Source organism: Lepisosteus oculatus, chromosome 13 (genome assembly GCF_040954835.1).
Source record: "Lepisosteus oculatus isolate fLepOcu1 chromosome 13, fLepOcu1.hap2, whole genome shotgun sequence".
Taxonomy (NCBI): Eukaryota; Metazoa; Chordata; class Actinopteri; order Semionotiformes; family Lepisosteidae; genus Lepisosteus; species Lepisosteus oculatus.
The window spans coordinates 14,579,200-14,602,748 of NC_090708.1; the positions used below are offsets into that span (position 1 = coordinate 14,579,200).

General features: G+C 39.1%; 1 protein-coding gene across 2 annotated transcripts in view; it reads left to right on the top strand.

Moving 5' to 3' along the window:
• Positions 1 to 23,549, top strand: part of ppp2r3a (protein phosphatase 2, regulatory subunit B'', alpha) — a 105,380-nt gene that overhangs the window by 59,945 nt on the left and 21,886 nt on the right. For both annotated transcript variants that reach the window (XM_069197298.1, XM_015361120.2), the window contains one exon: positions 1,760 to 4,456. In XM_069197298.1, coding sequence (XP_069053399.1) covers positions 2,363 to 4,456 — 2,094 coding nt within the window. In that variant the 5' untranslated portion in view covers positions 1,760 to 2,362. The remainder of the gene's footprint in view (positions 1 to 1,759; positions 4,457 to 23,549) is intronic.

Genomic DNA, 23,549 nt, shown 5'->3' on the forward strand with positions numbered 1-23,549 from the left:
TCATTAAGTAAATAACAAATTTACTAAGGTTATACAAAAATAAAAGGGATGCTGAACCTGGTAAGTCATAAAACAAAGTCACTTCAGGCCATGTTCTTTTGTGTTTAATTTGCATACAGTCTCTTATGTAAATCTGAAAAAGCCCTTTAATCGCAGAGTCATGGCTTAAAGATGAGTTTTCAGGGGAAAATAACTTTATTTGGATGTTTACTAGTGTCGGAGGGCTTGCTAAAGGTTTCAAACCGACGCTCTGACATTTAGTGCCGAGTGCAGTCATGGAGGATTCTGGGAATTCTTGCTGCGCATGATGTTCTGCTCCCTGTAAGACTACTGCTGAAAGTTTGGAACTAGTGCCTCCCTGAGCTTTTTTCCTTCCATTCATTTTCAAACTGCTTCTCACGAAGCAACATGAAAAAGGCTGGAACCTTTCCCCACAAGCAACAAGCACAAGGCAGGGTATACCTTGAATTGAATGCCAGTCCATCGCAGGACGGACAGACACAAACAACGTCATGCACACGCGTACCCTGAGCTTTCTCATCTTTATTTGTGTTTTCAACTGTGTTTTTTTTTCTAGTTGGATCACTGAAAATAGAGTGCAATTGTTTTTTGATTAATAATCAAGTAGATAACATGTTGTGTCCATCCATCCATTTTCAAACTGTTTCTTCCAATACGGGACTCCCAGGAAGCCAGAGCCTATCTTGGCAAGCAACAGGCACAAGGCAGGGTACACCCTGGATGGGACACTAGTTCATCACAGAACAGATAGGCACTGACACACACCCATACCAGGGGCAGTTTTCCCAGAAGTCAATTAACCTACCATTGTATTTTGGACTGTGGGAGGAAACTGGGGCACCTGGAGCAAACCCTTGTGAATATGGGGAGAACACATTTAATTCTGGAATATTTGGTCCAGAATTAAACACAGGGCCCCAGCTCTGAGAGACAGTGCCACTGTACCACCCTTAGTATGTTTTATGCAGTATAATATTTATTTCTTTAGTGGTTTTTCATTTTGTTGCACAGTGAGCTCTGTGGAGATCTTATACTGCTTTGATGTACTTTTCATTTCACACTGATGTGGACAATATCCATAACTTGTGCCTAACCTCTTTACACTGGGCTTAAAATACAGTACTGTTCATGTAGGGAGTTGCTATGTTGCACCTTGTCATATGCATTTTTCAGCTGAACTGCTTTTTTAAAACTGCTGGGCAAAAGCTTTTCTTTTATAATGGTGGTTTATGTAGTTTTGTAGTTTAATCAACAAAAGCCTTATGCAAGTGTGTGTTTTGTTTTCTATTATGAAAAGCAACCAGATGTTCAACCAAAAGAGAATGAAAAGCAGCTACGAAAAACTGTTTGTACTTCAAAAGTCAGAGAGTTCAATTATTACTGACAAGCTATTGCTTACATATTTGACCTCACCTTAAAATAACATTCATTCTGTAAAGGTTTTTTTGTTTTCTATGTATTTATTATCTACAGATCCATCCCAAGATGTTGTCTGATTTCCAGACTCCAAATTTTCTTTGGCTTCTTTTCAAGCCTGAAGCTTTTTTCATCTTTAAAAAGCGCTAAAAGTGTTTGATTATGGGCTATTTGGGTGCGTTCAAACAGGAAGTTCATTGTGGCATAAAACTAAAGCCAGTTAAAAAAACTTTATTTGAAATTGCTTTCTTGCTGAGAAAACAGTCAAATCAGCTTCATTGCATCAGTTTTACAGTACTGTCCTTTTTTACTCTTGTTACAGGTTGATTGTCTTTGTGGTCAAGAATCCACTGCACAAACAGGCCTGAGAAAAGAGGATTTTCAAAACATCTACAAAACACATTAAGGCATCTGTCACTCAGCAGGCAACTCTTCCTGACTGGAAAAGAAAAAAAAAAGGCAAAATATATAGTAACGCCTCCAGGCATCTGCCATTGAAAGTGGGATGTTCTTGGGAGCTACAGACAGGCCTATCATTAGGCCACTGATCGCACTGTTAAGAAATGGATAGCAGTGCCACAATGGTGAACAGAGCTATTATTCACTGAGTATGGAGTATGTCCTAATGAATGGTATGTGAACTATACAAGCAGAATTCTCTGTAACCAAGTGGATTCAGCTGTAGTCTGAATACCCCCGACTGCTGTGGGGCCCAAAAGGTTTTTTAACTTTTCTTTTTAATAAGTGTTTACTTAAACTTTGACACCTGACTATGTAAAGATAATTATATACAGAAAACGGAGCTCTCAGCCTTTTTTAAGCGCAATGACTTTTTAAAATATATCTACACCTGGAGTAGCCTTTTGTTGTGCCAAGTTAAGAGGCTGTTATTTGAAGACACGTGGCTTGCAAGTCAACAGAAACGATGGCAGCAACATATCGCATTGTAGTAAGCACTGTTAATTGTTACAACAGTGTTGTCATAGACCGACGTTTTCAGCACACTGTGCACTACTGTAGCGGGCCTTGTCAGGTTCTTAAACACGGTATTGAGTGTACTGTAGCTCACCATAGCACCTGCTCAGAGCTGGTGGAAGCTCCTGTTGCTCCGGCTTCCAATGCCCGACCTTCAGGTGCCCAGGAACTTGGCAATAAATTTTCAGCTGTTGAAAATGGCAATGCCGCCCCTGAAGCCATGAGTGAGGATTATCACCAAGTCCTTCCAGGTGCTCCTAGAATCAAAAAGGGATTGGCCATTCAGGGCTCCACCAGCCTAAAAGACATCACAGGAGAGGCTATAAATTTAGCCAGCGGAAAGATCAAGGAGTTCTCTTTTGAAAAAATTAAGTATTCTTCCAGTCATGTCACTTTCAGGAAAGGGAGGAAAGTAAGGCCAGATTCCTTCAGCAGAAGGTCCACAGATCTGGATATCATATATGGGCACTTTGGCAACGATGAGAATTGCCCTCCTTTTGGCATGCTGCAGAAATCAGTCATGGAAGAGCACAAGCTGAGCCGCAGCAGTTCACTGGAACAAAATGTCAACAATGTTGCGACACTGTACCTGAACAGCTTGACAGAGGAAAACCTGATCAACAAGATCTTAGAAAAGACCAAGATGGACAGTAATGCCTCAGGTGAAGACATTAAAGCCTGTTTGGATATCCTCCTCAAGTGCTCAGAAGACCTCAAAAAGTGCACCGACATCATTAAGCAGTGCATCAAGCGAAAATCCATGGGTGGCGAGAGCGACGATTCCAGCACTAATCCCGAACTCATATACAGGAATGTCATGGCCAGACTTTCCAGCTATCTTAAGAAGCTGCCTTTTGAGTTTGAACACGGGCTGCCTGGACGTTCAGAACATAACGACTTGGCCGAACTGGTAAACAGCTTACATGGACTGCAGCAAAGTCCCTTTTCCCCTATCTTTGGGAACGAACAGCCTCCCAGGTACGAGGATGTAGTCCATTCCCCTCCTCTAACCAAAACTCTACCTCCTTCCTCTCTGTTAGAATCCCAGGAAGCCTCTCGGGAACCAGTTAACAATGTGAAATCAGTCCAAAGCCCTTCCAGCCTGCCATCTCATCCATCATCTCTTGCTAACAATGTGCAGCAGAATACCATGACTGCTGCTAACAGTTCCACTTCCCTACCTCAAGTCACTGCGATCAACCACTCTGACAGCTATTCCTCTACAAACTCATTACTGTCTAGTAGCAATGATAGTATATGTAAAGAATCCATGGAAGCACTGTACATAGAGGAGGATCCTGATCTTGGAAAAGTGCTGGACAAGGAACTCAGAGGGGAAGGGAAATTCAGCCTGGGGTTTACAGAAGTCAAGCAGTTCTCTAAAAAGCCAAGCACCTTTGCAGAAACCAGTGATGGTGCAGATAAACTGTCTGAAAGCATAAGTAACGGGACTACATGTAAGCCAAAGATAGATCCCCATGCATTGCAAGGAGCCAGCAAAGCATTTGTCTCCCCTACAAATTTAAGTGCAGAGTCAAGGGCTTTCCAGACGTTGGGGCACAGCAACCAGGAGGATGACATCGATAAATTGCTAATGGATTTGGAGTGCCTTTCCCAAAATATGGAGCAAGAGCCATCCATGAAAGGCAACAGCCAACAAGTCGTGAACTGTAGCCAACAGCCAGGATCAGTTCAGCACTTGATCTTTAGCTCAGGAAGCAAAAGCCATCCTCCTCCAGCCATGACCTCCCCACTCCCAGGCAAGAAGGACACCAGCAGGCACGGCGGCGATGTGAACGATGAGGAGGATGGGGCTCTCCTGCTGCGGATCCTGGAGAGCATCGAAAGCTTCGCCCAGGAGCTTGTGGAAAGTGGGACAGGAAAGGGAACTTTATCTAGAGAACGTGAAGTCATGCGACTTCTTCAGGACACTTTGGTGACCACGGCCAAGTCCGAGCAGAAATCACAGCCTGGCCCAGTTCCTGCTGTTGTGAGAGACACTGGTCCATCTCTGTTAATTCAGCAGACTCCGGAGGTCATCAGGGTAAGTAAAACCTTTCTACTTACAAAACAAAAATCAATTAATTTAAGTGTAAAGTAACATTTATCTCAGTGGTGCACTCAGTAAGGAAAGTAATTCCAAAGTTTTCTACTCGACAAGATGTTAGGCTGGCATCAGTGTTAGGTAATTTGGTAAAATATGGAGGGTGATTCTCAGTGATGTGCCATGGGTTGCCACAGTAGTAGGAGTTGTTTTGCTGTTCATGGTGTTTAACAGGTCATTAGAAATGCCTCAAAGTTAAGTTTACATGCACAAAAGTGAAAGTTCATGTTGCTGTAAACTGTTTTCTACAAAATGGAATAAGCTCACATCCAAAACATCTTAAGGTGCAAGGTGCTGTACAAGAGAAAAACTGGGGGAAAATGATATGCGTGCTTATTTAAGTGATTCAAAAAGATCTGTAAAATGGTATTACCAATGTTTTGATCTAATGGAGGTCGTAATGAGGACAAAGAGCTATGGCCACAATGCTATGGCATTTCAAAGGGCTGATTTATACTGTACAAACTAAATTTAATACAGCTGAAGAAATACAAAGTCAAAAGTTCTCAGATCCCAGAAGTTTCTATATGTCATGTAGCAGTAATTTTTTGAGTGTACCAGTGAAAACTGTCTCTAGAAAACTGGTCTCTGCTTATTTTTGTAATTGTTTGTTTATTCTGAATTCCACCCCTTAGCTAAACCTTGAGCTTCCAAAATATCAAAGGTTTTCAAAATGATCACAAATGATCATCATTGATCATGAAAACTTGTGCTTTTTTGCTATAGCTGAGGACATGATTGATAAATATAGTCTCTTGGTACCTTTGCCAAAGGAAGGTATAATGAATAAACTTAAGAGGTTTTTAATGGTTTTGCATTGAGGTTTTTTTTTTCTTAACTGGTCTGCAGTACTACAGTTTTTGTGCAGATGATTTGTTATGCTTAAATATCTGAGGCATTACATTTGATTGAAGAAGTGTTGCTGTATACAAAATCAGTCTTGTACTAATGTTTAAAAGACATTTGTTGAACTGTCATGCTGCTAATGTCAATGAGGCTACAGAAGTAATTTTATTGGCTATTGAGCCATGAAATGGAACAGAGTTACTCTTAAGCCAATTCAATTAGCATCCTCTAAAGGATTAGTATGATTTCATGGCATGGTATGGTTTTATGTTAATACACAGCAATTAAGGATTCACCTTTTACAGGTGTGGGATAAGGACTATAAAAGAGCACTGTAATTTGTGGCCAGGCTACAATATTTCTTATCTGATTTAGAAATGATTTCCAAAACCACTTGAAAGAAAAGAGACAGTAAGTTATTAGCCAAGTTATTTTTCAACAGCAGTGGTTAAAGATTAGAATCGACTTCTTATCAAAGACTGTTTCAAAACTCACTACTCAAGTTCTACACACATAATTTATGTTTTTTTACTAACTTTTGGATCACTGTGATCACTAACTAGCCACATTGCACAAGTACCAGTATATTGTTTGCTGAGGTTTAGGAAATTGTTTTTGATTATATGTGAGAGCTATATAACTGTACTTATGATGTAGAAGTTCAGTATATCTCCATCATATTCCCTGGAACTATAAAGATGGCTTGTCACAGTTTTATCCCACCAGTATACTGATATTAATACAGTAGGTAAAATAAACCATGAAAGAAATGATTAACCAAAATGAAAATAAAAAAGTTTTTTATTAAACTTAATAAATAATATGAAATTGATTCTCAATTGAAAAACAAGACTGCACTATAATTGCAGTTATGATTTGTTACCAGAGTAATATTTATTCTTTTTTTTTTAAAGATTAGAATGGGCCTTATAATGTGAGTTTCTCCAAACCAGGCTCTTACAATACTATATATTGATCTCCTCTGTTCTTCCTCATATATGTTTGGTTTCTATTCAAAGAATTGAAAATAACTGTGCCAGTGATTATAATAGGAAAAAAAAACATTTTGTGAATAGAAGTGTTACAATGTTGTGCAGTAAATGCACTGAGATGGCATTTTCTTCAAAAGGTAAAACTTCAAAATGAAATTTGAACCTGAAATGTGTAAAACATGAAAACATTACATTTATAGAGTGGTATCATTACATTATGTAATATTTAGTAATATTATTACAATAATACATTTGATTATTTTAATTTATTTTTGTCTGATACTTGTTACTTGCTTGAACAAGGCTGACATACAGTATTTAGTAGCTTTCTCAGAAAGGCTGCATAGGGTATATCTGAAAATAAAATGACAAAAAATTAAATGTAAGTGTTGCTGCTGTTTCTGCTGTTGCTGAAAGTCTGATGATTTGATTGTGTTCTGTCACGACCAGACTTGCTCATGGGTTTCTTTATTGATTGACATCCCCCTACAGCGTCTGGCCACCTGGTGTCACGCTATGTCATCTATATAAGAATCCTATCTGTATTGAAAACATTCAGCTGTCGTGTGCAACGCTAATGTGCATTAAATTTAATAAGTGACCTAAGGGAGTTGGCAGATTACATGAGTTTTGACGAGAGTGTTCAGACCGAAGTTTATAATATCTGTGTAATGGAACATTACATGGCTGGGGCGGAGCGCTGGCTCTGTGGCTAAGGATCACCGGTTCATATCCCGCGGCCGGCAGAGGAATCCTCCTCTGTTGGGCCCCTGAACAAGGCCCTTAACCCCAACTGCTCCAGGGGTGCTGTACAATGGCTGACCCTGTGCTCTGACCCCAAGCTTCTCTCTCCCTATCTGTGTGTCTCATGGAAAGCCAGCTGGGGTATGCGAAAAAGACAAATTCCTAATGCAAGAAATTGTATATGGCTAATAAAGTGATCTTATCTCTTATGGGGATTTTATTCGTTGAGGGTGTGGGGGTCAAGGTGGGATAAGTCCCTGTCCTTTTTTCTCCCCGGGGGCCTGAACTCAAATACAGCTCAGATCAGAAGAGAAATCACTCCAAAACTGTCAGCAGATCTAGTCACCTTTAGACCACGAGACAAAACTTGCCCTCATGGGTTTGGTACAATCTGGTCTTAATCAAAGAGAGGACAGAACACAAGGTGTAGTGAGTTAGAGAGCATTCCTGATGATGATGTCCAGGTCCTGGTGCCACACTTCCTGACTTTAATGTGCAGCATTGTGTTAGGTAGTATATATGTATATATGTTTGTACTGTATTTACTTTTAACATGATTGTGAATTTAATGCCAAAGAGAAATGAACAAAGATGCTGGGTTTGTCCTTCTGACTCCTTGTTTGCCTCAAGCTTCTTGCAACCTTGAATGATTCTAATTTCTTGAAATGACACAAATTGAAACATTTTCAGGTCATGCTCACTCTGATAAGATCTAGGGACACTCACATATTTGCATTGTCTGATTCAATGGTGTACAGCTTCAATTTTAGCTTAAATCCGATGGATGGGAATAGCGAACATCTATAAATGTTCCTGTTTATGCATCAAGCTGCTGCTAAAACCTGAGTCTTTAATGACTCCAAAGGCAGGGTTCTGTCTCCAGTCTTTCTCCCTGCTCTCGGTAAATCACAACTTGTTTGTTTTTTGGGGGTGTAACTGGACACCCATTAGCTATCCTGCTTATGCTATTTATGATGCTGAGATGATATCAGTCAGTGAAGGAAGCCCAGCAATGACAGCAACACATCACAGTTTTTTTTTTCCTCTAGTCCATTTTGGCTCTGAAGAGCCCCCTGCGCTGAGCAGAGACACAGCTGAGTAAATGAAAACCTGACACCAAGGCATCTGTGGTTGCAATAGGTGTGGTGTAACCAGCAACACCTTGAAGATGGGGCAGAGGCCATTTGCTCATTTCAGTAGGCCAGGGGGCCAGGAGGATGGGGGCCAGAGGTTCTATTAAATTAATCCACTTCTCCAGTGCAGCCTGTCTGCTTATCTCAATAATTGTAATTACACACATTTGCAGCACATGGCTTTTTTCATCACAAGATATATGAGTAGCCAGGAAGGAAACAGATGTGTGTCATTAGTTGCTTTGGGCTTTTCTTAGCAGATATGAGAATCAGTTTGCTTTTAGCTGTGAAGTACCAAAGGGTGCTGTCTTACTGCCAAAGCACAGTAATCCAAGTACAAGTTAAGGAAACTGATAATGTGTGTTGCTCGTTATTTATACGGTAAAAAAAACGTTGAGCTTGCCAGGCATATACCATGTAAAAGCTCCAGCTCTTGGTTGTATTTGATAAGTTTTGAAAATACAAACAAAAACAATTCCTTCGTTTTTTTTTTATTAGAGTAAGAAGGCTCTTTCTGACTTCCTGTTGGCATTGAGCCTAGGTAAGTACGAATCCGAAGTTATATCTTTTTGTTGTATTTGGAGGAGAAGGTTTGCAATGTGGCTCTGCTGCATCAAAGCAGCTCTTGTTAAGGTGCATTGTGGGCTTGAAGAGCAGTAAGAGTTGGTTGAGAAAGCAAGTGTTAATGGTGTTGTTTCGCTCAGCTCCTTTGCTTGTCAACTGCAGACAAAGGTGTTAAAGGACAGCCTAAATCTGTTTAGTCCATGTACTATGGCATTCTGTTAGAGACACTCTGTCGCCACACTGAAAAAGTAACCGGCGGTGTAGTGGGGGGTCACAGCTAAGTTCAGGAATAGCTTTCGATAACTTGATCTTAGCTGGCACTCTGGAACTATGCAAATAGGAGGTAACAGCCAAGTGTGCTGCCCACTTCTCTAATTATACACAACCCGTTAATCTTTGTAGCAAACAAGGGCCTGATATACTGTCATCTTTACATGATTCTTCTGCCCCATCCATTGAATCCAGCATATTTGAAGGATTTTAATGAAGTTCTGAAATGGCAAAGTGAAAGTGTTGTCTTCCCTTTACTTAAGGTACATCACGGGATGTAACGGCCAAAACTTCACTAGCTATATTCAAATAATACATTGCTTATGGGTACCTTATGAAGCAAAATTTCAGAGCAGCATTTCTGCTGGACTCTGAACATTGGCTAAAGCCATCAGACCAGCATTGTGATTTTAAAGGGTGTACAGTACCTGTGCTCCTGGCCATAGAGTGCCATGGAACATTTCAAGGTAATATTATTCCTTTCTCACTCTGTGGAAATACAGCAGTAAGGTGCACATATTTTTCCACTTTATTATGTCAACAGTCACTGGCCTCTTGGAAAGTTCAGTTCATTAGGTCCTGTGCATAATATAGGGACTCCAGAAAGTTGCAGGTGTTCACGCATCAAAATTGCAAAAAATAAATAAATGTTTATTACAAAGACTTCATCTTTTGAAATGATCAGCTAGAGGTCAAGTCAATTCCACACTGAAAAGTAAAAACAGAATGTCTTGGAGGGTTCTTCGTGTCCTTTAAATGTCGACATTAAAACAACTTAACTTCAGAAGTGTTGTAAGCTGTCACAAATGCTGTGTTTTTTTATGCTGTTTATGTTTTAGTAGACGTTCAGCCGAAATGTTAATTAACAAGATGAAAGTAAAAAAATGAAAGAAGTGTGAGCAGGTGTTCCATGACTGACAGGAGGCCCTCACCCCTGGCACCTTCTGGCACTGCTGCAATCTTGTGTAAACCTCTGAAGGTGAAGTGATGTCATATGCAAGATGTAGCCTGATTTACAGCAGGACAGGCCTGGTGGTGGAATGAAGCTAGTGTATCTGTATGTGTTTTTTGACATCACCCTGTCTGGAGCCTTTCATTGAGATCATCCGTGCTCCCACCCACAAGGCCACCTCTAGCTTGTAAGGCCGAGACCTGTGCTGCTGACAAGGCAATATGTCCTTTCTGCACCTGTCAGTGAGGCCCATTAATTTCTGTAGTGACAGGGGAGTCCCAGCTTAGTTGTAAAGTGCAGCAGCTAACATAAATCACCCGGATTCCAGCAGGGCCTTGCGCACAGGAAGAGTGGCAGTTTAGGCCCCTCAGGGTGGAAGGGATTAAAAGGATTCTGATTAAAAGCTCTACAAAATACAGGTGAAAGAGAGTGGTTTGCATTTTTTAAGGGTAAGTAAAGCAAACCCCAGGGTACATATTTTAATAAAAACAACCTCAAACAGTACATACACTTGACTGTATAATTTTAGTTTTCTGACTCCGTGTCCAGCATCTCCATGCATCATGCCCTAACACGGGTTCAATTAATGCAGAAAAAGGTGCAACATAATTGTTTTTTCAACTAAATAAGGGTTTGTGAATTATTCCACCTACATTTAGGATAGAATGTTTCTATCATTCGGTGCCGCTGCTATTTTACCAGTCAAGTCTTTCGTGGTGAATCTTCGGTTCTCTGCAGAAGCTTTCTTTACCTTTAAGAAAAGATGGTAATCTTCCATACACGCACTTAATCACAGATCGCACTACTTAATTAAGAAGATCATAGTGCTGCATGGAGCTTAGGTGCAGGATATAGAATATTGACATTTTTAATTATCTAACACAATCCATTGCCCCCCTGGAGAGTTTTAAAATCATCTAGTTAGATCTGTCCCTTGAATATAAATGATTGACGATCCTCTTAGAAAGGAAAAATATTGCAGAAATCCCTACTATAGGAATCCATTTCTAAACTCTGACCCTCAAGAAATTCCTGTTAGTCAAATGGTAGGACTGTCTTCTAAGACATCTCTACTGCTGCTCTGTAAATACTGCGACATCCAAGGTGGTGTATTGTTGATTCATTTTATGTGATGGTCTCTCCAAAGTAGTCACCGCCCCGGTGTTTGGAAGTGTAGACAAAATTAAACCTAAACACAGAGGGAATGCTTATATATGGCCTCATATGGGCTAGCAACTGTGTTTTCTGGGTCAACAGAGAATTACATCATCCTGGCTGCAGTCTCACTTGAAAAGGAAATTAAGTCACAAGGATAACTGTGTCCAAGTGAGAGAAGGAAACCCCCCTCTCATACACATACACACACAACACCTTCTGGGTACTGTTGCTATTTGTGAAATGTTTCCAGTACAAAAATAAGAATGGGTAAAAAATTAAAAACAACCATGCAACTAATGGCAACACAACAAATACAGTATATGTTCCCATGAATGTAGCTTAATGTCTTGAACAGATGTCTGAAGCCTGCTGTTGGAGTACAGAGGGATCTAGAAGAAGAGCGTTTTCCCAGCAGTAGTTCAATAGTTAACCCTTGAGGAACCTGAAACATTCCTTAACTGATGGGCAGCTTCTAGTCTGTTTCCTCTGAATGAACAAAAGCCTTTGAAATCTGTTCTCTGAACAAAGAGTCATCTTACGCGCCCTTTTACTCCACTGGAGAGAGCGACACCCGAGATGTCTCATATTACACACTGCGATATTGGAAAAAGTCCTTTTTATCATTTAGCACAACAGAAGTTTGTATCTCAAGGAACTGTTTTACATCTCAGTAGAATTGAAGATTAAGTAACTCGTCCATATTTATGCAGGTATTCAGTGGCCAAGTCCAAACATGAACCAGTAATGCAAGTATGTTATCCTAGTACATTATCCTCATAGAACATGAACTTAACCACTGGCCCACTTAGCCTTTAATCTTAATGAGCAAAACAGGAAAAAGTCCTGCAACCTGGACCTAGACACCAGGCTGTGATGTTCACCAGCTGTAGATATCTGGAAGTCTAATGGCTTGACCTTTATTTTGTGTGCCACCAGGATTAGTACTTGTTGGATAATGTGAGTCATGCCTATTATGCAGATTGAAATTTATCCTTGTAGAGTACATTTATGTATTTCTGTATTTTAGCTCAAGTGGATACAATAGATGCCCCGGCCTGTGGGGAGATGTGGAATGTTATTGGTTCTTAGTGTATTGGGTTATTATTAACATTAAATGAGAAATTGAGTGAAGTGAAAGAATATTGCATACTGTACTGAGTTTTAGAGTCGGCAACAAATTTAATTTCATGAAGATTTAGACAGTAGGTTTTCCTTTATAGAAAGAGGAGTGCATCATTACAAGTAAGAGGAAACCCTGTTATTAAGAGTTTTGTTACTGCAGTGGGAGGAAAGAGACCACAGTCTAGCTTCCCATCAGATTCATGTTGGTTCTGGTCCAAATTTAACTGTTTTGTGCATGCACTTGGCAGTCAGGTTATAATAATGAGGGAATAAGCCACAAGCCTGCACCCCACTATGCTAGGAACTGAAGGAACTGAGCTAATGGTGACACGCTCATCACAAAGCCTGCTTTACTTTATCATGCAGAACTGCATGCAGTTTTTAGCAAGCCACATGGGTTTACTTTTTGGCAGACAGCCCTCTAAATATTGGCTGGTGCGATTTAAAAGGGTTTGTGTGTCGTGCACAATATATTTTGAATTCTGCTGACAGCTCAATGGAATGAAGTTTAATGTCCCCCAGACAACCTGCAGCCTTCTGAGATTTGTGAGAATCATGACCATCCTTGTAAATCTTCACTAAAAGTTAAAGGTATATCCCACAGAGAGGGGAACTATGAAGTGAAAGATTGCCTGTCAAGGTCAATGAAGGGAGTCTGGTGGAAAGCTAAATATGACAATTTATAGCAATTATTCATCATAATAAGGAGCATAGGAATTATTTTTATGGAAATTATTCCTATTTCCTAGCTATTCAGTTTTTAATTGGAATCTTTTGAGATTCATATCAGAAATAGGGCGACTCATATTACACTTATGTTTATGTTGCTAATTAATTTTGAAGTAGCTAAATGCTTCTAATTGGCTGATGGGTAAACAAATATAAAATCGTGAAGCCTTTTGGCCTTGATTCTGTGAATACAGTACATTGTGTTTTGAGTTAAGCAAGGAAGTTTGTTTTTGCTACGTGTCAATTCTCTGTTACAATTTACTGATCAATCATAGTTTGGTAAGAACTGGATTCTGGTTAGAGAAATTTAAGATGTAGTTTATTGTAAGAAGACAATGGTTTAAAGACACAGTTACTGATAGAAGCTCACAGTTTTCCTGTGATGCATTTCCCCAGCAGTGCACAAACCAAGGAAATGCTTCCTGTGAAAAATCCGGAGTATGAGATCTAATATAAAACATTAAACACATTTTGAACATCTAAATCGATTAACCACCTCTTGGCACTTGATAACCACATGAGGTTACATATGTATTGATCTGATACTACATTCACTGTGTACCGATCTGTCACTATTAACAGAGAAACCTAAAAATTGTCTTTGCATATCCAGCATAAACTCGTCATCTGAGAAAGTCATTAACATTTTCAGGCATTGTGGCATGTTAAAAAAATGCATGTCTGATGGGCTGGATTTTTTCCACAGTACATTTCAGGCAAGGATAGCCAGCGAGTGGGTTTGTGCATGTGAAGTCTGAGAAAAAGCCTGTACTCCATCACAGATCCTTGGAAAGCAGATAGTCCGATAGAGGCTCTCATCCAACTTAATACATACGATACATATCTTTAAGAAATTAGAAACAACAGGCTGATTTTCTTTTCTAAGCTTAAAAGGAAAATTGAAAATCTGAAAGTGAACCCATGGCTTCTTAGAATTGTTCACAGCCCTTCAAGAAAGCTAGTAGTGGTAGTTTTACACAGACCTGCTTTGTGTTGAGGCTTGTAATGGATGAATGTCTGAGTTCACAATGATAAAGTTCCAGATGGACCTAAATAGCTCTCTAATCAATGCATATTTTCAAGGAACCAGAGTTAATATTTGACTTAAACCTCAGGACCATGTTCTTTCATAGAAAAAAAAGTGGTTGAGAGTGTTGAAGCATAGTTACCATAGTACACATGCTTTACAGAGTGTCTCTTCATTAATTTCTGACATACTGTAAGGCATTCTGGACCTGTGGCGAAGATTTATATTGCTGTCCCATGTAGTATTTCCAACGCAACTGCTGTATGAGATAAGAAGGTGACGTTGTGTTGATCTGAAAATGCTTTTGCTACCTTCACCAGTTGAAATGACTCCCTTGTGTTTTTTGTATTAGAACTTTAGGTTGTCCAGTTTAATGATTGTTATTACAGCTGGTGTGTCTTTTGGGAGAATTTTTAACTTGGAGCTTTGTAACACTGCTCTAAAAAAACCCAATTGTTAGTCTGTAATTGCATCTCACCAGCTCAAGATCAGTAATTAGATACCACTGAAGAATGAATGTGAGTCAGACATTGTTCATTAAAAAAAAGCGAAACTGTTTTTTTTCTCTGACCCCTGGGTCCCAAAGCTCTACAAGTGTGGGACATCAAGCCCTTTTCAAATTAAACAAAATAAGCAGATCTTGCAGGATTACCTAAAAGATTGTGAATTAGGATTGTGTTTCTCATACAAACCATTTTATAGTATTGTATCTTTACATTTTATTGTCACAATTAGACAGAGACAGTGCAGTCAGTTATGTTTTAAATGGGGTGTTGTAAGAGTACTCCCATGTCATGCATGATGATAGGAGCTTATTGAGTACTGTGCAAGTCCAGGTCTCATTGTAGCTTTGGTCTTTCCTAGAGTTAGTGAATATTCAAATTCTTCCAAGGAATCCCGGAAAGCTTTGATAATTCACACAAACCACATCCACCATCTGAGTCATTTACCTGCTTAACCTAGAAGACAGAAACTGTGTGAACAAGGGAAGGATGTCATTTCTCAACTTTAAAATCATTTTAGGAGACCAGAGTCTGGGTAGCTTGATCAGAATTAGCGTGAACAATTAGCTCCTGGCCTTGATTGTAAATGCAGTTCCCTGTGCTTTCCACTTGTGTCGTCTGGTTTGTGTTTCACTGTTGATTCTGAAGATGCCCATTAAGTTGATTTGACAGTGTCGGAGAGCCAGGTAAGGGAGTTTGACAGAGCTGAGAAGCTGGAAGAGCGATGGGCAACAAGGGGTGAACATGGTCTCGAAACTCAAAGCGTGTTTTGCAAATGTATTCAGATGCACCTCCACTTGCAGAATCTTTTTTTCCCCCATGAGGAAGACATTGTCCATGTCAGAGCTTCTGTTTTTGTCAGCACAGGTCGTCTCGTTTTAATTCCCATTCATGCAGGCATGTGCAGAGGTCATAAAAGCCCGGAACTACAGACAGAAACCAGGAAAACAGATCCATGGTACGTTTCAGCAGGAGAAACATGTGTTTGCCATAATATGGCGAAATAAAACTCAGTACAAGCTGCTCGGGCCCTAGTGTAAAACACATTTTGTTTTGCATGTAATGTGGTTCTGATCGGGAGTCAGGTCATTGTGAGCACTCCATAAAGGACAGATTGATCTCCTTGTGGTGTGTCCTGTTGAGCTCTGAACCTGTCTCCCATTATCTCTACATGAAGCAGAGTGAGATAAAGTCATCAGGCTGCAGGGCTTCTCGTAGTGAAGCTGGCAGGTGTGCACAAGCCTGGTCTTCCATTTTAAACTTTTAAAATTTACACATGAAAACAACATTATTTGAATCCAAGCTTAATCCTCATCAATGAACAGAACTGCGTGCAGAACTTTTGCTTTGTTAGGCTGTTCAAGGGTATTATATGGTATCGAAGTGTATTGGATTGTGTGCATTGATATTCCAAATACAATTTACAGAACAGTTAACACCTTACTCCTTAGAAAGGTGGAAGAAGTGCATTTTCCAGTCAGCTGTATTAGAGAAAGTGGTTCATACCAACTATTGACAATTTAAATTAAATTATGAACTGTCGTTTCAAGAACAGACTTCTTCAGGTTAATCCTTAGGCTGTTTCCGATTTTTGTTAACTTAATATACCCGTTTTATGAGGTGTTATTATGTATAGCCTGGAGGTAACCGTTGTTTAGAAGTTAGTCACTCCCAAATAAACTATATGAACTAAATGAAAAGAAAATAACACCACTATTTCATAATAAATTACCACCATAAGCTGTTTGATGTGATTTGAATGCACTTTTTCAGATTTTTTTTTTATATTGTGAAGCTCAGTTTTGGATCATTTAAATTATTCAAATTTGCATCTCAATTCGAGCATTGACCTTGATATTGACCGATATTGTTTTGCTATACCACTGATCTTAAAACTCCACCCATGACATATTGGTTGCAAATATATAATAATTTACGCATAGAACCCCATCCAAGACAGTCATATTTAGATTCGTTTTCATGGGAAGATATGGTGTAGGCAACTAGAATCACAGCTGGATATAACCAGCCTGTAATGTCAAGTACAGTACAGTATTCGGCTGCAGTGCTGAATACCAAATTAGCAGAGTAAAACGAACCTTTACAAAGCTTTAAATTATCCCAGACTAATATCCAGAACGTAACAAGATTCAGGAACCAAATATGTCAAATCACATAGAATAGAATACCAAAGAAGTATTCCAAAATGTTATTATAAATATTTACTTGTGAAGTTATTCTTTATTTTTTGTCTCATTACAAAAAACAGGATAACATTAATGACGATGGTACATGATAGTTAGCTCGCTTGTCCTATTGCTCCCTCTGGTGGGTAAAGATATGCATTGCATTTTAGGCAAAGCAAAGTTGCTTTGAGAAATGATCAAACTACTGTAAACTGTAAACTAAGCCCATACTTAATATTCTGTACTTCATAAATAAGTGAGGCTCATGCGTTTCTTTCAAAGTGTTGTTCTTTGTACTATACAAGTATATTGTTGACAGTTCTTAATATGTCTGCTATCGTATGCAGAATGTAGCTGGACCGCTTTACATCATTAGAGCAAATCTGTAATGCATTTTAAGATATACATCAGTTTAATGCCAAAAAGGCATAATTTCTATGGGAGCTAAGTCTCACCTGGCAAACTGACTTTTTACTTGATGAAAGGCCTCAATAAAGTTAAAGTGCTATGTGTCAAAGTGTCTCATGTGCTTTTCAAGTAGAAAAGATGTGCACTGGGCTGGTATCAGTGTAGTAAGATGTTAGCAGCTTTTGCGGATGGAAGTCTATGCTGTCAGTCTCAGTTACTCTCTCAAAGAAGCATACTCCCATGATTTTAAAATACTAGAGGCAGGCGATAGCGGCAGACTCAGTCAGCAGAGAGTGGAAAGTCTGCGCCCACAGCATGCTGTCCATACCATGGGTACGGGTCTCCTCTTTTACATCAGAGCTAGGACTGTACCGTCTGTTCTTCCTGCTCTGGAAGGGGAGGAGAGACTCCGAATGATTTGCGAGACCCAAGAAACAGCCGGCCCCCGGCTGCGCTGGCAGTGGTGAACCCCAGTGCGCCCCAGCACATGCAGCAGTCAGTGCCTGGCAGGAGAAGAACAAAGAACAAAGAACGGGAGCAATGGCATCCAGCAGCCAAAATGACAGTAGTGCCATCCGCCCCGAAATAGATTGATCGTGGCAGCATAATGGGAAATAAAAGCATGTGGAGATCAAGTCAAGAGACAAATTAAGGAATACACTTCACACTGAAGTGATGAAGAGCCTCTCAGCAACCAGTTATTTAAACTGCTAGCTTAGATCCAGACATGAGCATGTACTGCCATTCTTGAAGAGACCCGATGAAATGTACCTTGAGTATACTTGTTCTAGACTCACCTGACTTGCCACAGAAGAAGATTTAACTTGAGTACTTGAAAGTTTACAGCAATCAGAACACCTTGTTCCACCCTTGTTTAATTCTGGATCACCTTTATATGCTCAGTCTTTTCCAACCTTAAGCAGAAGCTGGGGTAAACAAAAGTACTTATCACCACTTGATGCAAAAGGCCCTAGTTCCAAGATTTGTCTCCTTCTGCATGGACCATTGCAATCCCATTTAGGAAGGATGAGTTCATGTTCCAGTTTTTTTTTTTTTTTTGCTTGTATCTGTTGACTCACAATTCTATTTTTTTACTAAAGGAAGCACCTGTGAGCCTGGGGTTTTAAATTGAAGTTAGTCTGGAAAATCAATGTTCTAGAGGCTAGTTAAACAGCTGTGCACTTAAGCACCGTTGACAGCACACTTACTGTGTTGACAATGTGTGACTGTTGTCACAAGGTATTCAGATATAGATAGAACATGGTGTGTCTTTTGCCACAGATAAATTTAAGTATGAGATAACATCTACAGGTTGTTTTAATGTCACTTTATGAACAAGTTAAAAAAGTAGTCAGAGTTACTTTTACTAAGTAAAATGAAAGAGCACTTACAGTACATTCATACTGCCATAGTCCACAGCTATAATTGTGACACTCCCAGATGATAATAACTGTTTCCATTCGTCTTTTAACTAATAATTATTGTATTTGTGCAACATAAACATCCATAGACTATGAATGTTTAATGCATGATGACCTCTGAAAATTAAGCATGAAGTTTCTTTGTAATAATGGGACTCCTAAAAGATAGCCTTTAAAATTTTCTCTTAAATTCTGCAACTAGTGAATGAACATTCTCATTTTGAACTAGATGCAAGCAAGCTGCTTCTACAATGAAGCAAAACAGCTCGCCCTCTTCTGGCAGTTTTGTCAATATTAAGCAGCATTCTATACTGTTTTTCACATACAATGCAATGAATAACCAACAGATATTTAAGAATTAACACGATTAATTCTAGTAAATGTAGATCATGTTTGTCTGAAATGAATTCAGAGGTGCATTTCACTTTTTAAAAATATACATTGAAATGCTGTCCTGATGTATTCAAACTTTCAGGTGAAAGTTTCTACATGTTGGAAAGATTTCAGGATTTAAAGGGCCTTGTCAAAGTTTCTAGAATCTGCCCAGAGCCTGCTTCAGAAATAAACCGCAAATAAGCAGCTTTATCTGCAAGATCAGCTTACAGCACAACACACCCATGATTACAGCAGGCCTTTCTAGAAGAACATAACTATGCTGTCAGGATCAGATCTCACTCTTCACGGTTGTCTCTGGCAGGCAGAGTGGATTAATACTCTAGCCTTTACCTGGAAGACATATAGATTTGAATCCCATTAACATCGATTAAATTCATTTACCTTTATTTAAGCACAATGAAGAATTTGTTCCACTTCTATTCTTCAAATGAAAGTGTCAGCTCTTTAGCATTAAAGTCATCAAGGAAACTCTAGAAAAGCATTTACAATAACCTTGCATTTTACATCAGGTGGTTTTTAATGAGAAAGTTATGAAGAGAAGACTTTGTGTAAAGCATACTTTGGTTTTTTTTCTTGCTGTTACTGTACCTGTAGAATTTTATATAGACTTTTATTGTATTATTGGAATTTATGTTTAATGAGTCCTATATGCCATTACTGAGGTCTTGTCGGCACATGTTTCACATTTGCAAACTCAAGGTCTATCACCACTCCTCCGTGTTTTGCCTGATCAGCTTACTTCTGCTTGCTGTGTCCTTCAGACATTAAGTCGAGGTCCTTTTGCAAGTGACTCAGCAGAAACACTTCTTGCTCGATGTCCTGCCTTTGTACATTCCTTTGAATAACAGTGTGCGCTAGATGAAAGCTCAGTGCCTTTGCTGTTACACATCTAGACCTGTTCACTTGTGCCACATTGTTTCATAGAGATAAACTGGAGTTTTAAGCTGTAGCCCTTTCATATGCAGTGTATTCCTTTTCTCTGTGGCTTGGTAACAGCTGCTGTTTTCCAACTTAGTGCCTAGCTGAGTGATGCTGAGACTAGGTTCTGCAAAACTGCCAACTGGGACAGTTAATACCCAGCTCATTTTTTTTTTAGAAGAACACCACCTCAACACCCTTTCTGCTGATCAATAAGCCTGACAAGTGTCTGCAGCACTAACACATGTGACTCCGCGGGCTCTCAGGCTGTCAGTTCACATCTGTTCCAATTATGATACTCAAAGAAATCTTACACACTCCAACTGGCCCAGAGAATTTATCAGTTAGAAGAGGAGGGGGTTGGGGGTGACTAGTCCCACTCTTAGGTTTGCTTAAGGCAAGGTATCCCCTGAAGAGCTCTTCAGCAGTCTGCTCAAGGTCTGTGCTGAAACCAGTCCTGTCATGGCTACCTAATGTAGCGTCAGCCTACGGAAGTGGACATATGTCTTACTGGCATTTTCATCAAACAGCCACTGGTTTTTAAAAATATCTTTGATTTACTCGTGACTTGCATACACACGGATCCTAAATCTCTCATGAGCACAGAATTCCTCTCACGGTTTCTTTTTGGAAATTAAAATGAACAAAAGAAGTATGAAAGGTTCTGGCCGACGATCAATATATAATCTGATTCACTTCTGAGAGCAGACAGGGAGATTCGTGATTAGGCTCACAATCTATTTAGTTTAAATTAAAACCCTGAAAAAGATTTTAAAATATTATCTTATTATCGCTTTAGAGCTAAAATCATGGTTTGGTTTTGTGAGGTTTTAGAAACAAAAAGCAGAACCAGAAAAATTGTCATCAATTAAAAAAGATGAATGGACAAGGCGCGGTTTTCAGTCTATGACAATATATAGGCTATTCTTTCTCTAAAACAAGCAAGCAAACAAGCAAAAGACTCTTGCTCTCAAATAACAGCTGTTTAGAGTAGTGTTTCTACTTTCAAAGCTGTAATTAACACTTGATTTATAGTATAACAAATGCAACGCTAGTAGATATTTTAAAAGGCATTGAAAGAAAATACTGTGTCCCAGATTAAAATCACAAGTGACATTAGATGCTGGTATGGATGGTGGATAGGCTGGTGAGCAGGAGAGAGTGTATCAACAAAACAAAACAGGCTTAGGAGGCAAAGGTCTTTGCCCAATATCTCTTTGATAGATTTATTGAACCTGTACACTTGGCAGTTAACAAAGTTGTGACCGTAATTCATTTTTTCATTTAGTCGGTTGCGTTTAGATACTTTTAACCAGATTTGGATACCTTTTCTTTTACTGCCAGTTCAAATCAGACATGAGTTTTTAATGACATTTTTGTTTTTTTTTCCTTCCAGACCAAAACAAAATCCTATTGGAATCATCAATGGTCAGTTCAGTGAGGGGCACTGGCATAGATCGAAAGAATGAACTCAGTGGGATTGCGTTGGGTGACTTGTCACCTATTAATACACTCAACAGCTGCCATCAAAATGATTTCAGCCACCGCTGTGGTGGTAATGAAGCCTGTTTGAGCAGTTATAAAAGTCAGCAGTATAACAGATGAAGAATGTGGGAGTAAACATGAGCTGTCTCAATAATAGATACCTGATATTTGCCTTTGCACTCCCTCTCTGGAAACCTGTTTAGAGGGCAATGCAGAACATGGCCACCAAATGCACAAGCAACAATGAAATACTTTCTTCCTCTTGTTCAGGGGTTCTTACTGTGGCACAAAATCTTTTGGGAGTACTAGACAAAGAAGGTCCCTTCAACAAAAAAACCTCTTCCTGTGATGCAGACGGCTAAAGGTCATCTTTTGTCTTTGAGTGATAAACTATAGAGTCCTTCAGCATAATGAGTTTGCATAAAAATATGAAATCTCATTAGAAGACCTCCTTTCAGGGTCTACTGTATAGTGAGTTGTTTTTTGATTGATCTGGGTTAATTCTATCCCTGCCCAGTATCTGGAAGTTTGTGTTTCGTAAGATGGTTAGAATAGTTTTTTTTCTCATAAGTCCTATGTAATGAAGGTGATTGTTAAAATACCTTCATAAAATCTTTGCAAGGGGAGCCATCTATCTGTAAATGTGTATGGGAATGACACTGCTATTTTGAAGAACATGTATTTGGATATTTCATAATTCTTAGGTATTAAACTGATGAAAGAAAGAAAGGACTAATTTACTTTTGAATACCAAAGCTACACATTGAATAGCAAAGCTCTGTTCATTAGCATTTAAGAACATTTCTTTCTGAATGAGACTCCAGTCCTAGAAAGAAGGCATTAATGTCAGCCTTGGTCTCAGTGAGGTTTGGTATGAGGCAAAGACTTCACAGCACTTGAAAACTTTATTTGGAAATGTGACAGGGCTGCTGTAAAAAAAAAAAAAGAACCTGCAAAGGACACTGTGGTCAAACGAAACCTTTGTGTTATCCTGTTAAGAGTTCTGATAGCCAGGGATCAGAAAATAAACTTTCTCCGGAGTGAACGGCATTTTGGAACACTTGTCAAAAGGCAGGATACAGGAGGTGTGGTTTTCTGTTTTTATTGGATTTAAAGGAACCCCTTCCAATATGCAGAAGGGACAAGCTTTTCAAGTGACAAAGATAAATTCGTAAGGTGTTACCTTTGCAAACTAATTTGGGTTCTTCAATACTCAGGGTCTAAATCAAGGGGGAAAAATGAACAGTTACCAGTGTTTTCAGCTCTTCTTCTTTAATGAAACACAACTGAAGTCCTGATGCATGTGTAGAATTAAGCTGTGTGTTGTCAGTGTGAACACATTACTACTATTTCCTAGAAGGTTTCTAGCAGGGCTCTGGGTGAGCTGGGCACTGCAGAGGAGGAATACGAGACAAGGTGACTTACACAAGGTCACATTGTTGCTAACTTGCTGAGCTAGCATTTGATCAAACATTTCTTGGCTTTTTTTTAACCTGTTATCGAGCCTCTGAGTGACAATATTTTATCAATAGTCCCAGTTACTTAAAATATACTGAGTGGGTTGTCTTCACATTCAAAATGTTTAGTAATTCTTTGAAACAGAAATCCAAAACGGTGTCTGTCTTTTGACTTTTTGACAACATACAGCCATCTGTTTGGTGATCGGAAAGTCCCCAAATGACTAGTTTCCTTAGAAACAAATAAAAAGCCAGTTCCTGTCAGAGCAAATGTTTCTTCAAATGATGTCTTCAAATGTTTATAGTACCAAAAGTACTATATCATATATACTGTATCAAGAAATATAAAGATTATAATCTGGAAAATAAATGTACCTTGATTGCTAAAAACATTTTAAAACTAATTGAAGAAAAGAAAATAATCTAGAATATTTACTTTTTTCCAGAAAATACAGGCCTAAATAATTACAAAGATATACTAAATACAAATATATAATTTGTAAGACAGAAAAATCATGTTACAGATCCACAGTTCATACCTAATGCATTCAATGACCACATCATCAGTCAGTGAAAGCTTGTTTGTGTCAGCACACTTTATTCCTGTTTGAGTTCCTGGTTTTATTTTTCATTTTATATAAAAATCCCAATTCTGTGGTGAAGTCCCAACTCTCCTGATATCGATTATTATGGGATAAAATTTGAGTTTTACACACTACTCT